Consider the following 13,976-nt stretch of genomic DNA (forward strand, 5'->3'; position numbering starts at 1 on the left):
GAGCACAGGCTCCGGACGCGCAGGCTCAGCAGCCATGGCTCATGGGCCCAGCCGCTCCACGGCATGTGGGATCTTCCCAGACCGGGGCACGATCCCGTGTTCCCTGCATCAGCAGGCGGACTCTCAACCACTGCGCCACCAGGGAAGCCCTAATTTTTAAAAATTAAATTTAAATACTTTTCCTGTGAAGTTTTGTTTTTGTATTACAAGAACAATGTGTAATTAATGAAAAATCTGAAAACACAAAAGCAAAGAAAGAAAACTGTAATCTCGGCACTTTCCTGGTGGTGCAGTGGTTAAGAATCCACCTGCCGATGCAGGGGACACGAGTTTGAGCCCTGGTCCAGGAAGATCCCACATGCCGCGACACAACTATTGAGCCTGCACTCTAGAGCCCGTGAGCCATAACTACTGAGCCCATGTGCCACAACTACTGAAGCCCACGCCTGTGCTCCGCAACAAGAGAAGCCACTGCAATGAGAAGCCTGTGCGCTGCAACTAGAGAAAGCCCGCGTGCAGCAACGAAGACCCAACACAACCCAAAATAAATAAATTTATTTAAAAAAACAAAACAAACCGTAATCTTACCTATCTAGAGAATTTGTTGTCAAGGCCTTGGCTTTACTTACAGAAAACATACTTTTTCCATATTTTTCTTTCTATGCACCTTTATATTTTTTATATCTTCAGATATTTGTGTGTATTCTGCGAGTAAAATAATAGTTTACTATTATCTGTTTACTGTGTATTCTTTGAGGCTTGTACATGTATTTCCTGATTTTGTTCTCTCAGGGACTGCATGAGGTATGTGTTTTTATCCTCATTTTACATATTAGGAAACTGACAGTAATGATTAAATAACGTCGCAATTACACTGTAGCTGAAATGAGATTTAACGCCAGGGCTTCTCACTTCCAGTTGCCTAGTTCAGCATAGCATGAGAGGTTCGCCAAAGGAAGTCTCACGGCAGTAAGCTTATGTTTTAGCTAGGAAGACACGGCAGACACTTGACAGGATAATAACAACTCAAGAACTGAATTCTCTACCACAGTGTTAAGGATGTAGCAGACTTGCTTTTTTGTAGTTGAAGAGCAGTATGCATTCTATGATTGACCCCTAATTCTCGTACTAGCTAGTTTGTTAGGGCTTAGGTTTTTCATCCGCAGTATGAGGCACTTGGATTTCTTTTGACAGTTTATCAAGTGGTGGAATCTGCTAGGTTGTTAGTTCACTAAGGTCCTATCTAGCTCTAACAACAATAACAGCTATTATCTACTGAGCACTCAGACTATCAGACTGTGTAGGTACTTTACATGAATTTATCTTACTTAGTCCTCTCAGTCACAGTGAAAGAGATAATGTTACCCCAGTTGAGGAAAGTGAGGCTAAGCGAATCTATCCATAAAATTAATAGGCTGATTCAAGATTCATAATGATGTTTTGGACTTCAGAGGGCCTGATCTCTAACCATTATGTGATTTTTTTTTTCCAAGTACGAATATATGGCTTATCAAATTATTAATTATAAATTCTGATCAATACAGTGGGAGTCAAGAGGACTGAATTGGGAGGATTCCTGGAGAAATGATTTGAGCTTTGCTTCACATTACAGAAATCTGCCCTTTCCGATGGTAGCCACTCATCATGGGGCTGAAATATACTAGCCTGAATTGAGATGTGCTTTAATTGTAAAAGTTATACTAGATTTCAAAGACTTAGTATGAAAAAAGGAATGTAAGACTGCAGTTTTAAATTTTTGATTACATGTTGAAATAATATTTTGGATATATAGGGTTAAAATTATTAAAATTAACTTCACCTGTTTCTTTTTACTTATTTTAATATACTTAGAAATTTTAAAACTAGACATATGGCTCAAATTATAATTTGTGCTGGATAGTTGTGATTTATACCATCCTTAATTGCTAGCTTTATAGTGTTTGTTATATGTAAGGTATTTTGGGAAATGTTTGAAATGCTTTTTTTTTTTTTTTTTGAAATGCTTTTTTATGTGTGTATATGTATGAAACGTCCTGTTCAAATTTCAAGGTGTTGACACAGTAGTTATCAAAAGGCTTGAGAATATTCTTTGGCAGATGTTTAGCTAATAGTAGTAAATTCTATTGTGACGCTGGTGTAAAATTTTCTAGGACCAAATCTAAATTTTCTAGGACCAAATGTAGAATAGCTTGAGCAAAACAAAATTAAGTAATGCAAAGCATTACTTTTGTTATTTAATCTGTACGTGTAATATCTATTTACACGGACAACAATCTCTTCAATTTATTTTTCCTTACATTAAAGAGGCTGATAGCCATGGCAAAGTCGAACCAAAGTTAAATCTAAGTTAAATGTTAGTTGTTATAACTTGTCTTCCATACTCTAGCCTCAGCATTTTTTGCTTAGCTTTTTTGGGAGCATGAGTAGAGGTCTCCCCAGTAATAACTATGAAATTTATAGTTGTTGTTGGCAAAGCAACATGGCATTTCCCTGTTAGTATTTCTTCAGAATCAGGAATCTCATTTTTCGGGTTCCTATCTCCGTGCCTTTCTTATTCTGGCTAATTAATAATAGTAAAACTTCTTGGGACTTCTTGGCGGTCCAGCGGTTAAGACTCTGTGCTCCCAATGCAGGGGGCAGGGGTTCAGTCCGTGGTCGGGGAACTAAGATCCTGATGCTGCACAGCGTGGCCAAAAAAAAAAAAAAAAAAAAAAGTAGAACTTTTCTTGCTTCATAGCTTTTTGCTTTAATAGTTTTCCAGGTTATTTTCAAGTCTTAAGTTTTCCAGTGACTTGATATGTATAGTTCATTAGTAGACCTTCAGTACATATTTGTTGAATGAACAAATGGATCAGTCATTCTTGGTTTCTAGACACTCTTTTGACTTGTTAATATTTGTATAAATGCATATATACAAAACTAAATTATTTGTGATTTTGATTCAAGCTGAACTTAAATTTTTTTTTGAGGGGTTATACATTGATCCTGGTCAAGCTCAGATATGTCCCAGAACTTAATGCATATATAGAATTATAGAGAACTTCAACTCAGCTCTTGGCAACAGGAAAGTCATTATAGTTTTGTGTGGCCATTTGAAACCTCTGAGTCTTTCTATTTCAGGAACTGTTGGATATTATAAACTTGTGAAATTAATAAGCCAAGAACATTACTAGTATGTAAGCATTAGTAGATATTTATGTATTCTTATGAAATCCTCACATTTTCATTGTCATTTTTTATTCAGAACAGTTAAATGTTCAGTACTAAGGGATGCTGAAGGCTTGCCTTGAGTAACTTTTTTCCTTAAAAGAACATACTCCGTAATGATGCAATAATTTCTGTAATACATAATGTAATTAGTAAATTTGTGGATTTTGTAGAACATGTGTCCATTGATTGGAAATAATTTCCGGACATAGATGTAGGTCCTTTAAAATAAAAGTGTGTATTGTTTGAAGTTAAGAAAATTTTTGATTGCAGCAGTCTTTTTTGGGGTACGCAGGCCTCTCCCTGCTGTGGCCTCTCCTGTTGCGGAGCACAGGCTCCGGACGCGCAGGCTCAGCGGCCATGGCTCATGGGCCCAGTCACTCTGCGGCATGTGGGATCTTCCCGGAGCGGGGCAGGAACCCATGTCCGCTGCATCGGCAGGCAGACTCTCAACCACTGCGCCACCAAGGAAGCCCGATTGCAGCAGTCTTGAATGTGCTCGTTACTGGAATCAAATAACAACCCAGATCTTTTAGATGTTGTATGTAAACATCAAACAAACGAGTTTATTACTTAGAATGTGGATTTGAGGTCACTAGAGATGGAAAAATTAAAAAGATGTGGGGAGTGGTAATGTCTGTATATATGTGCTGTATGGAAATAGTGCAGATTGACAGAGTATTAAGGATAATCTCAACTCTTTAAAAATATTTATACATGCATATGCAAGTGTATAATTTTATACATATGTATAAGCATATACAGACTTGCTTTATTGTAAATTTTTTTCTTTTTCCCTTGGTTTCCCTTTTCCACATGATCTCTCATTCACAATCCATTTAGGTAGCCTGTTTATAGCCAAGTATACATTGTGCCAGATTTTTCTTCATACTCATGGAATGTACATAGATGCACATTCAGATACAAACGTAGGTGTTTTTCAGTATTGCTCTATAGAAATAAGATAATCTACATCTTGGCCATTTTCTGTTGGAGTGTAATTTATTTTTTAATGGTTACATATTTCACCATAAGAATTACTGTGAAATCCAGCCATTCCCTAGTTAATAGACATTTTGTTTTCAGTTTTTTTTCTGCTCCATGTGTGTTTCCATTGGATAGGTTTCAAAGAGCGAGATAGCTTGGTGGAAGGGAACTTTTACCTGTTAACTCTAATAAATGTTAACAGATTGCATTCTGAAAGGCTTAACACTTTGTATTTTCTCAATTGATGAATGTCAGCTTTTTTTTTTTATTACATCCTTGCCAGAAATAGGCATTATAATCTTTGATTTTTGTGAATCTCTTGGATGTAAAGGTTGCAACTTTGATTTGCAAATCCCCACATGGGAATTTTAATGTTTGTTGGCCATTTGGATTTGCTTTTCCATAAATTACTTGTTTATCCCCATTTTCCTTCTGGGATGTCCTTTTTTGCTTTTTGAGATTTCTTAGGACTCATTATATGAATACCCCCTCCCCATCTATAATTTAACTCTCTGGTATCCTGGGCCATAGAGAAGTTCTGTTTTTTACATACTGAAGTACTTTTTCCCTGTTAAGGGTTCAGGGTTTCCAGCCTGGTTAAGACAGCCTGTGTCCAGATTATACATACAGTTCCTTAGGTTTTCTTAAAGTGTTTTATTTGTTATTTCATATTTACTACATCAAGTCTTATTTTGAATATCATAGGCAGTTGTGCTAGCACCATGTATTAAATAATAATTCTCTGTTTTAAAGTTTTTTTTTGTTTCGTTTTTGTTTGCACATGGGGAAATTAGGTACTGTACTCATCAGCCAGATCTTCCTCACTTCTAAGATTGGGATGGGAGGAAGTCCACCATCTAGGAGAGCTGGGTCCCATTCAGGATTGATAGAACCTTCTGAGAATTGCTCCAATTGCTCTCTCGGGTGCTCTGGGAAGACCATAAAGAGTTCCTAAAGGAGGATATTGTGACTTGCATTTGGGCAAGTAAAGCCAGTTAAAAGAGTCTTATTTTCCTTACCTTACTGCTCTGGGCCCTCTCTTCTTTTACCTACTGCATAGTAAGTAGTGGATCTGAGACCAGTCTTAACAGTAAAACCAGTATATTGTATTGCTCAGTAAGTGTTTTTTTCCCTTTCCCTAATAAGGAGTTCTTTCTGTATCTGTTAAATGTATACACAGTCCAGAAACATAAAGTGTTTATTAAATTCTTTAAATTACTTGACATAAAAGTTCCAGGAAGATTAACCGTAGTATTTTGGGGGGAGGAGTGGCTTTAAGTATTCTTGGCACACCTTTGAGTGCCTAGGAATTACCTTAGTTTAAGAAGCTTCAACTCCTTCAGTTTGCAGACTGAGACTCGTGTAAAATTGCTTAGGTCTGGGAGTCCCTAAGTCAGTTTTCTCAACCTTATAGTTTCTCATCTGAACTATAAAGCTGAGGAACACCGTTTTCTCAATTCTTCCAAGGATTGTGCATGGCTAGTACTATTCTAGATGCATGGGGGAGAAGTTCATTACACACAATGAATGACTTAGTGATTGGGCTGTATTCTCATAGACCCTGATTAAAAAATAGTTTGCTGTATTCACTTTTTTTTTTAATCCTGTAAAATGGATCATACATGTGTAGAGTGCAAAAGCAGGACAGCAGATGATACTGACTGTTGACATGTTGATTGATTTTAGGTATAAAAGTAAGCCATGGGTAGAGATGTGTAATTGGAAGTTGGGTTTTAGAGTCCAGGGAACAGGTTATTTTTCCATATGTAGATTTGGGAAATCAGTGGAAGAGCCATACAATTTCATTGTATTTAAAATGGCATCCAAAAAAAAAATAAAAAAATAAAATGGCATCAGTTGTAAGAGGCACTAAAAAAGAAGAAATGTTGCCAGTTGATTTATGAGTGGTAGTTTTATCTTTTAAAATTCTTTTCTATATCACCTGAAAGATTATTTTTAAACATTTGCATACATAAGGAAAATAGAAGCAAAATAAATTGGCTAAAACATTTTCAGGTTCAGATGATTGTGTTTCTTCTCACAATATCTTCCTCAGTGCCATGGAGAGCATTGATGTTGCAAGCATACTTTAAAAGAGCTCTCCTCTATTATCTCCAGGATTTTCTTCCAAGAATTTTCACCCACTCTGCAAGTTTTGATGCTGGTGCTTTCTTGATTTTATCAGAAGGTGTCAACAGAACAACCTTCTGGTAAGAAACCTAAATCCTTCCTAAAATGTTACTTCATTGGTTTGCTGAATGAACTATTGAGGGGTTGCAATCAAGTGCCACAGAAAATTGCAAGCAAACCAAGTTTGAGCATGCTTAACAGTGACATTTATATCCTGGCAGCCATTCAGCTATTGGCTATTCTAAGATGCCATCAATTGTAGGAAGCATCCTGATTGCAGGGATGCAAAATTGTTAGAATTGATGGGCTGGGAAAGTAGACTGGGGCCAGAGAATGAAACACTAAATAAACAAACTGATAATTGATCAAAGAATAACAAGTCATCATCCATTTTGTCAGTTCTTGAAAAACAAAAACCTGAGGCGAATTTTGCATAAATTATGCTATTAACTTTTCTTTTCTCATGGGTTATAGTTTTGTAATTACATTTATCCACAGCAGCAAATTTTAACTGTGGAGTTTGGGAAAATGGAGAGTTTACCCAGTCAGAGGAAAGGCCCTACAGGATCTGACAAACTGATTCCAGTGCCTCTTAATGTTCTGAGAATTTATTTTAAACAGTTTATTTTTATTTATTTTTTAAAATTTTTATTTTATTGAAGTAGAGTTGATTTACAATGCGTTTCTGCTGTACAGCAGAGTGATTTGGTTATGCGTATATATATTTTTCATATTCTTTTCCATTATGGTTTATCACAGGACATTGGATATAGTTCCCTGTGCTATACAGTAGGACCTTGTTGTTTATCCATTCTGTATAAAATAGTTTGCATCTGCTAATGTCAAACTCCCAATCCATCCCTCCCCCACCCCCCCTCCCCCTTGGCAACCACAAGTCTGTTCTCTATGTCAGTCAGTTTATTTTTAGAAATACAGCATTTTATCACAAATTTGCTTCAATAATTGATCCATCAACTGTAATGTCTTAATACATTGGAAAAGGGAACTAAAATATAGTTATTTGACTGTTGTGCCAAATAAATATAAAATTTTTAAATGTCATACCAGTGATCCTGCGAAAGACTTTAAAGAGAAAAACTGGAGTAGATCTTAAATTATATAAGAATACTTGATCAGGTTTGAAGGAGGCAGTAATGTGACTGTGAGAACTTTTTGCTTGCTTAGGAGAATAAATGTGAACTAGAGGTTTGATTCCTGATGAATCCTTGCTTTTACCACTTGAGATAAGAGTCATTGAAAACATAGCCTCCATTTAGGAAGCTTATTCTGTGTCTTGCTGGCCTTTTTTGCTCAGTCTATTGGCAATCGGTAAACTCTTCTAACAAGAATTTTGAGGTTTAAGAGTTACAGCTTTAGGGTGTAAGTGTTGGGTTTTTGGGTATGGGCTTCCACTTTAAACCTCATTTTGAGGATTCAGGCTGTCTGACTTCTGGTAGTAGTTTGCTGAGTATTAAGGTTTTTTTAATATAAATTTATTTATTTTTGGCTGTGTTGCGTCTTGGTTGCTTGCACAGGCTTTCTCTAGTTGCGGCGAGCAGGGGCTACTCTTCGTTGAGGTGTGTGGGCCTCTCATTGCGGTGGCTTCTCTTTTTGCGGAGCACAGGCTCTAGGCACATGGACTTCATTAGTTGCGGCGTGCGGGCTCAATAGTTGCGGCTCACGGGCTTAGTTGCTCCGCGGCATGTGGGATCTTTCCGGACCAGGGCTCGAACCCACGTCCCCTGCATTGGCAGGCGGATTCTTAACCACTGCGCCACCAGGGAAGTCCCAGTATTAAGTTTTTTTAAGTTTCTACTTCCCCCTTTGTAAGATATGTGAATTTAGTGTTGTAATGAATTGTAATAATGGGAGGTCATTAGTGGATTTTTGAAAAATCTGAAGTAGCAGATGAATTTGAAATGATACTTTTCAAAGGAATTTTTTTAGACTAGGATGATACGTTCCTAATGAGTTTAGTGGGAATGTTCTCAAAGGGATTCATGGATCTCTGTAGATTGCTCAGCCATCACTTAAGCAAAGCCTCTGATAAATTGATTAGTATATTAAACAAGGTAGCTGCCTTTCCAGTTGTAAATTAGATTTTGATATTTTGTTCTGGGACTTTGCCTTAAATAGGCTTTTTAGGAATGGTGCCTTATTTCTTCATAATAGTGTTGCTGCCAGACGTAACCTTTTAGAGTTTAAAACTGTGAATTAGCAAAAGCATTTTGTCATTTAATTGATAATGATTTAATTGAAAAGAGTTCCAGACAGAAGATGAGGTTTTATTTATTTTTTTAAAACATACATTCATTTATTTTTTGGCTGTGTCGGGTCTTCGTTGTGGTCCCTGGGCTTCTCTCTAGTTGTGGTGCTCAGTAGTTGCCTGGTGTGGGCTTAGTTGCCCCGAGGCATGTGGGATTTTAGTTCCCAGACCAGGGATTGAACCATCATCCCCTGCATTGCAAGACCGATTCTTAACCACTGGACTACCAGGAAACTCCCAGAAGATGAGGTTTTAAATTCAGTGTTTACAACCTCCTAGGGAGTAAAACTTTGGGGCTATAATAGATGTATATAGTTTCAGCTTCTCTTTCTCTAAAATGAGGGATCTGGAAGGTCTGTAGAAGAAATAATGTTTCTCTTCGGAGTGGTTTTCCCACAGCCATCTGTTCTGACTTTTGACTGTATTTATAATCTCATTCTTTCAATTCTTGAAGTTCATTCATACCATGTGTATTATTGCTTATCAATAGGATTTTTTCTCCCTGTGACTACCCTCATCGAGTTGAAAAACATTCTTTTCAGCTGTAGTGTTCTGTAACTTCAAAAATGTGTGTTTAAGTTAGGCAGATATCTGGAATGCACCTTGTTCTTTCCACAGGCCATTGAAGCTCCCACCTCAAAATTGCCAAGCACCTTGTCTTTTTTGTCCTGATTATTGTAGCTTTAAAATAACTTTCAGTGTTTGGTACGGATAATGTTTTCTCATTATTCTCTACCCCCATTTAAAAGTTGCCTTACTGAATGCCTTCTTATTTGTTTTTAAGATAGGCTTTGATGTAATTTTATTAAGGTTAACTCCTATTCCCTCAACAGAATTACACATTCCTTTGTGTTTTAGTAGGATCCCATTGAGGGGCATGTTGAAAATTTTAAAATATCAAGAGTGCTTTACATTTCCCTAAATAGTCTATTTCTATTCATTAGTCAAGTTTCAGATGTCTGCACGTAGGTCGTGTACATTTTTTTGTTGTTGAGGGCATTTCTAGGACCTTGCTGTTAGTAGAATATTTTTTTGTCTGTTTTATTTTCCAGTGCTTATTTTTAGCTAGAAAAGCTAATTTGGTTAACTTGCCACCTTACTGAATCTTTGAGTTTTCTTTTTAAAGTTTTATTTTAGGCTAGATTGGTTTTGAAAAAAAAAAATTCTTCAGTTAGTGCTTCCAGGGCTCAGAGATTCCTGCTATTCCCTCTGTTCTTCCCTTACTCCTAGTTTACACATCATTTTTGGCATTCCTGGGTTTTTATTGTATGATGCTGTTTGTTATTTTGTCAGGGATAGCATTCTAAGATATTTTGATTACACTTTAAATATGTTAAAGTGCCTTGTTACTTATCTATAATTTTAAATTATAGTTAAGAGTTTCAAGTGTAAACATGTACCAGGCTTTGTGAATGAACAAATTAAGGGACCATTTTATGATGGCTTGGGCTTCCATGTTTGTAGGTGTATGGGGAGAAGAAAAAGAAATGTCAGAGTATTCTAAGAAATACGGGTTCTGGACCAGATGAGTATGAATAGGAAAAGAGACCAACTCCCCGAAGGTTGGACTAAGAAGAAAGACAGAAGTTATGGAGACTTAGTCATAAAGCCACCGCCCCCCTCCCGCCCTCCACCCACACCATGTGCAGGAAAATGCTGCCATTGTTATTTGGTGTCTCCTGACTCAAACATTTTGGCAAAGACATAACCCTGCCGTTTGCCATCTCTTGAGTATATAGGGACCTGCCATTATTCTGGTGAATTGAAAAGTGTTGACTGTGTCCTGTATCAAATGCATCAATTTTATAGCAATCTGGCCATTAGAAACCTCTTATCCCTAGAATCTAGGGTTTGGGGATTAGAACATGTTTTCTGATTATTCACTACAGTCCAAATACTTTATTTGGGTGTCAAGTTTTTAGCTTGTTTAATCTGATGCCTGAAGATATTAGCAATAAGAGTAGGTTCCAGAGCTGTATTTTTTCTTAAAGTGTGTGAACAGTGTGTGCACCCAGACAAAGATGATGCTGATGTTTGTGGTGGATGTAAAGTGGGAGTGGGGAGCAGTATAAGCACTGATTTTTAGATAGGAAAAAACCTTTTTATTATAACGAGGAGTAGAATTTCCCAGTGATTTGGAGCTCTCATTTGCACTTACGCTGTATAAATTATACAGAAATGATAAAGATTAATGAAACATTTCAAACTATGAAAATTGTTTGTGAAGGACTAGAAAATGTTAGTGAAAGTATAAATAATGACTAATCTGTGATGGAAAGATGTTTTACTCTGATATTCATGAATTTGGTAATTCTCAGGTTATGAAAATAGTCCTTACAAATGGCAAGGGTATAATAGAGATGGATTTGCTGGTAGCATAACTATGAAAGTACTGACCAAAATGATTGCTGAAAGTAGATGTGCGGATGAACTAGTAGAAATAGAGAAACTGGCCAGGAAGTCATTGTTGTAGCATGATCAGATAATCACAACTTGAACTAGTTGGCAGCTCTTAGTTTTTAGCTTTGGGAGGAGAAAGAAGAACAAAAAATGTCTTCAGAATTGCAAGGCAAGAGCTACTTTAAATTTTCTGGCAGCCACTATATTTCTTTCATAAGTTTATTTTCGGCTGCTTCGGGTCTTCGTTGCTGCACACGGGCTTTCCTCTAGTTGCGGTGAGCGGGGGCTGCTCTTCCTTGCGGTGCACAGGCTTCTCATTGCGGTGGCTTCTCTTGTTGTGGAGCACAGACTCTAGGCACACGGGCTCAGTAGTTGTGGTGCACAGGCTTAGCTGTTCTGGCATGTGGGATCTTGCCAGACCAGGGAACGAACCCACATCCCCTGCATTGGCAGGCAGGTGGATTCTTAACCGCTGCGCCACCAGGGAAACCCCAACTATAGCATTCTTAAAAGTATCTTGAGTTTTAGACCTCACATGAAGATATATGCATTGAAATTTGCCATAATACACAAGTTGATCACAGGTATTTCTAGCTGGAGAGAGATCAAGGCCAAATTACAGAATCATAAAATTTAGTAGCAAATGTGGGAGGAGGGTACTGAGAGACTGGATATATGACTTATATACATTCTGTGATTGGTGATTGAAAATAAAATGATTTTATTTTCAGCTTCATTGGTTACCTTTTCCTCTATAAGACTTTCTATATTCAGTTCCAAAGATTTTCTGGGGTGGCAGTGCTGATCTGTTTGCTTTTTGGTTTTTCCATCGTCAGGTTGTTTCTTAGTCTTTGGTTTGTTAATTTGCTTAAAATAATATCTGACACATAGTGTTTAAATATTTGGGGAGGTAGATGAGGTAAACAGATGTACTCATTTTTGCCATGTTTTAACCAAGTACTGCAAGTATGTGTATTTAATTAGTTTATAGTGTACATTATGGAGTGTAGTATGATAAAGACGTTTCAGAAAAGTTTTTGCTGAGTACCAAGTGGTTCAGAGTGTGTAAGCATTTGGCTAAGGTTGAGAACATTGCTCTTCTGATTGACAGTAGTACAGTGTCATTTAATGTCATTTGTAATCATGAAAGAGAGAGGTTAAGTAATTGCCAAGGTCAAACAGCTCATGAATGATGGAGATGGAAATCAAACCCAGATTAGCCTATTCCAAGCTCTGGGTTATTATTAGTACTCCATGTCATTTTTGTAGCTCTAATATAGTGGTTTAGAGTTAATGTAACATTTAATTGAATATTTATTTCCTTTTAATTTCTTTATAGGGATTTATCAAAGATGTTCATGAAGACTCTCTCACAGTTGTTTTTGAGAACAAGTAAGTTATTTTTTTATTGATAGAGATCCTAATTTTGAAGATTGGTAGTGCCAAACTGTTTGCTTTTGGCTGTTTCTATTGCCAGTGGAAAATGAGTGTGCTTTTGGGTGGGGGTCTTTGGTTTGATTATCTTTGAGTTCAAATAATTTTAGTTCTTGGTGACTTCACCTGGTTTTCTGCTCACAATTCACTTGGCACTTCTTCCATGACCCCTTTCTTTGTCAAATCACATGTGGACGTGAATCAGTAAGTAGTTTTTGCAAAAATAGATGGCACGAATGGGATTATAATATGCTTCTTAAAAACGCAGAATTTTGAAATTATGCTGTAGATAAGTATTAGGCTGTCTTTAATTGCTTGATTATTCGTAAGGAATAATAAAAAGTTGTATAGATATTGTAAAGGTTAGGTAAGTTGTGCTAAAAACGTTAAAGACTGTGTTCTGGGCTTGGTTAGGAAGGGTTATAAAGGAGCACTATATAATTGAAGGTCAGAAAAGAAAACTGGTTAACTTTCACTTTTATGCTGCTTCTGTAACTGCCTGAATAGCTATCGGCCCAACAGCTGTTTCTTGTAGAAACAAGTGTTGAGATGATTTCTGTCTTTTAGCAGCTGCCATTTAGACAGTAAAGATGAAAGAAAGCACTCAAATGTCTTACTTGTCTCCTTTTTTGCCCAGCGTTGGCACAGGGGAGCCATAGGAGTATTTTACGTGCTGCTCTACCTCCCAGGCATGTGAATGACCTATTAGAACTTAAAGTAGGAAAGCATTTTAGCTTTATCAACTTAGTTATAAAATACAACCCACAAAAAATTAAGCAACAGCTCAAGTAGTAGTTTTAACACATTCGTATTTGCTACAAAGATTAAAAGTAAGTTTTCTCTAGGTTTTAATTACAATGTATGTGTTCATTGTAGAAAAGAAATTCTATCTGTGTAAGAAAATTAAATCCTTTCATAATTTAGCTATTCAGAATAATTGAGTAGTTTTCTATATTTCTGTGAACATGTACACTAAGAAATTATGCAGCTTATATTTTATAATCTCTGAAATTGTGTTCCTTAATAAATCATTGAGTGGTAAAAGTGTTTGTAATAAGTTGATCCCACTATAGCAGTTCGTTACTCTGAACTTACCCTACTTCATTTGCAGAATAATGTATGTACTGTTACCTTAGGATGAGTAATTTGGAAGCAATGTATAATTGTCAATGATGTTAACTATTTATAAACTTCACCAAGAGCCATGCAAAATCTGTTCTACCTCAGCAAACTACTTGGAAAAAGATTTAATACAGAGGTTGTTTTTCTTTGGGGACAGCTAAATGATTGATTTGAAAAATATACAGTACTAAGCATAGACTACATAGCTTCTGTATTAGGGGTATTAGAATAATGTATTTTAAAATTGTTAATTCCTTTTCTAATCCTTCAGTTGGCAACCGGAACGCCAGGTTCCATTTAATGAAGTTAGATTACCACCACCACCTGATATAAAAAAAGAAATTAGTGAAGGAGATGAAGTAGAGGTATGTATTTACAAGTTTATTTTCTTGTGTGCATACTTTTTTGTTTCAAATAAATATTCTTGTTG

General features: G+C 36.6%; 1 protein-coding gene across 5 annotated transcripts in view; it reads left to right on the forward strand.

Moving 5' to 3' along the window:
- FXR1 (FMR1 autosomal homolog 1) overlaps positions 1-13,976 on the forward strand; it is a 56,225-nt gene that overhangs the window by 4,923 nt on the left and 37,326 nt on the right. For all 5 annotated transcript variants that reach the window (XM_019946141.3, XM_019946142.3, XM_073803925.1 and 2 more), the window contains exons 2-3: positions 12,330-12,382; positions 13,818-13,911. In XM_019946141.3, coding sequence (XP_019801700.1) covers positions 12,330-12,382; positions 13,818-13,911 — 147 coding nt within the window. The remainder of the gene's footprint in view (positions 1-12,329; positions 12,383-13,817; positions 13,912-13,976) is intronic.

The sequence above is a fragment of the Tursiops truncatus genome, chromosome 4 (assembly GCF_011762595.2).
Source record: "Tursiops truncatus isolate mTurTru1 chromosome 4, mTurTru1.mat.Y, whole genome shotgun sequence".
Classification (NCBI taxonomy): Eukaryota; Metazoa; Chordata; class Mammalia; order Artiodactyla; family Delphinidae; genus Tursiops; species Tursiops truncatus.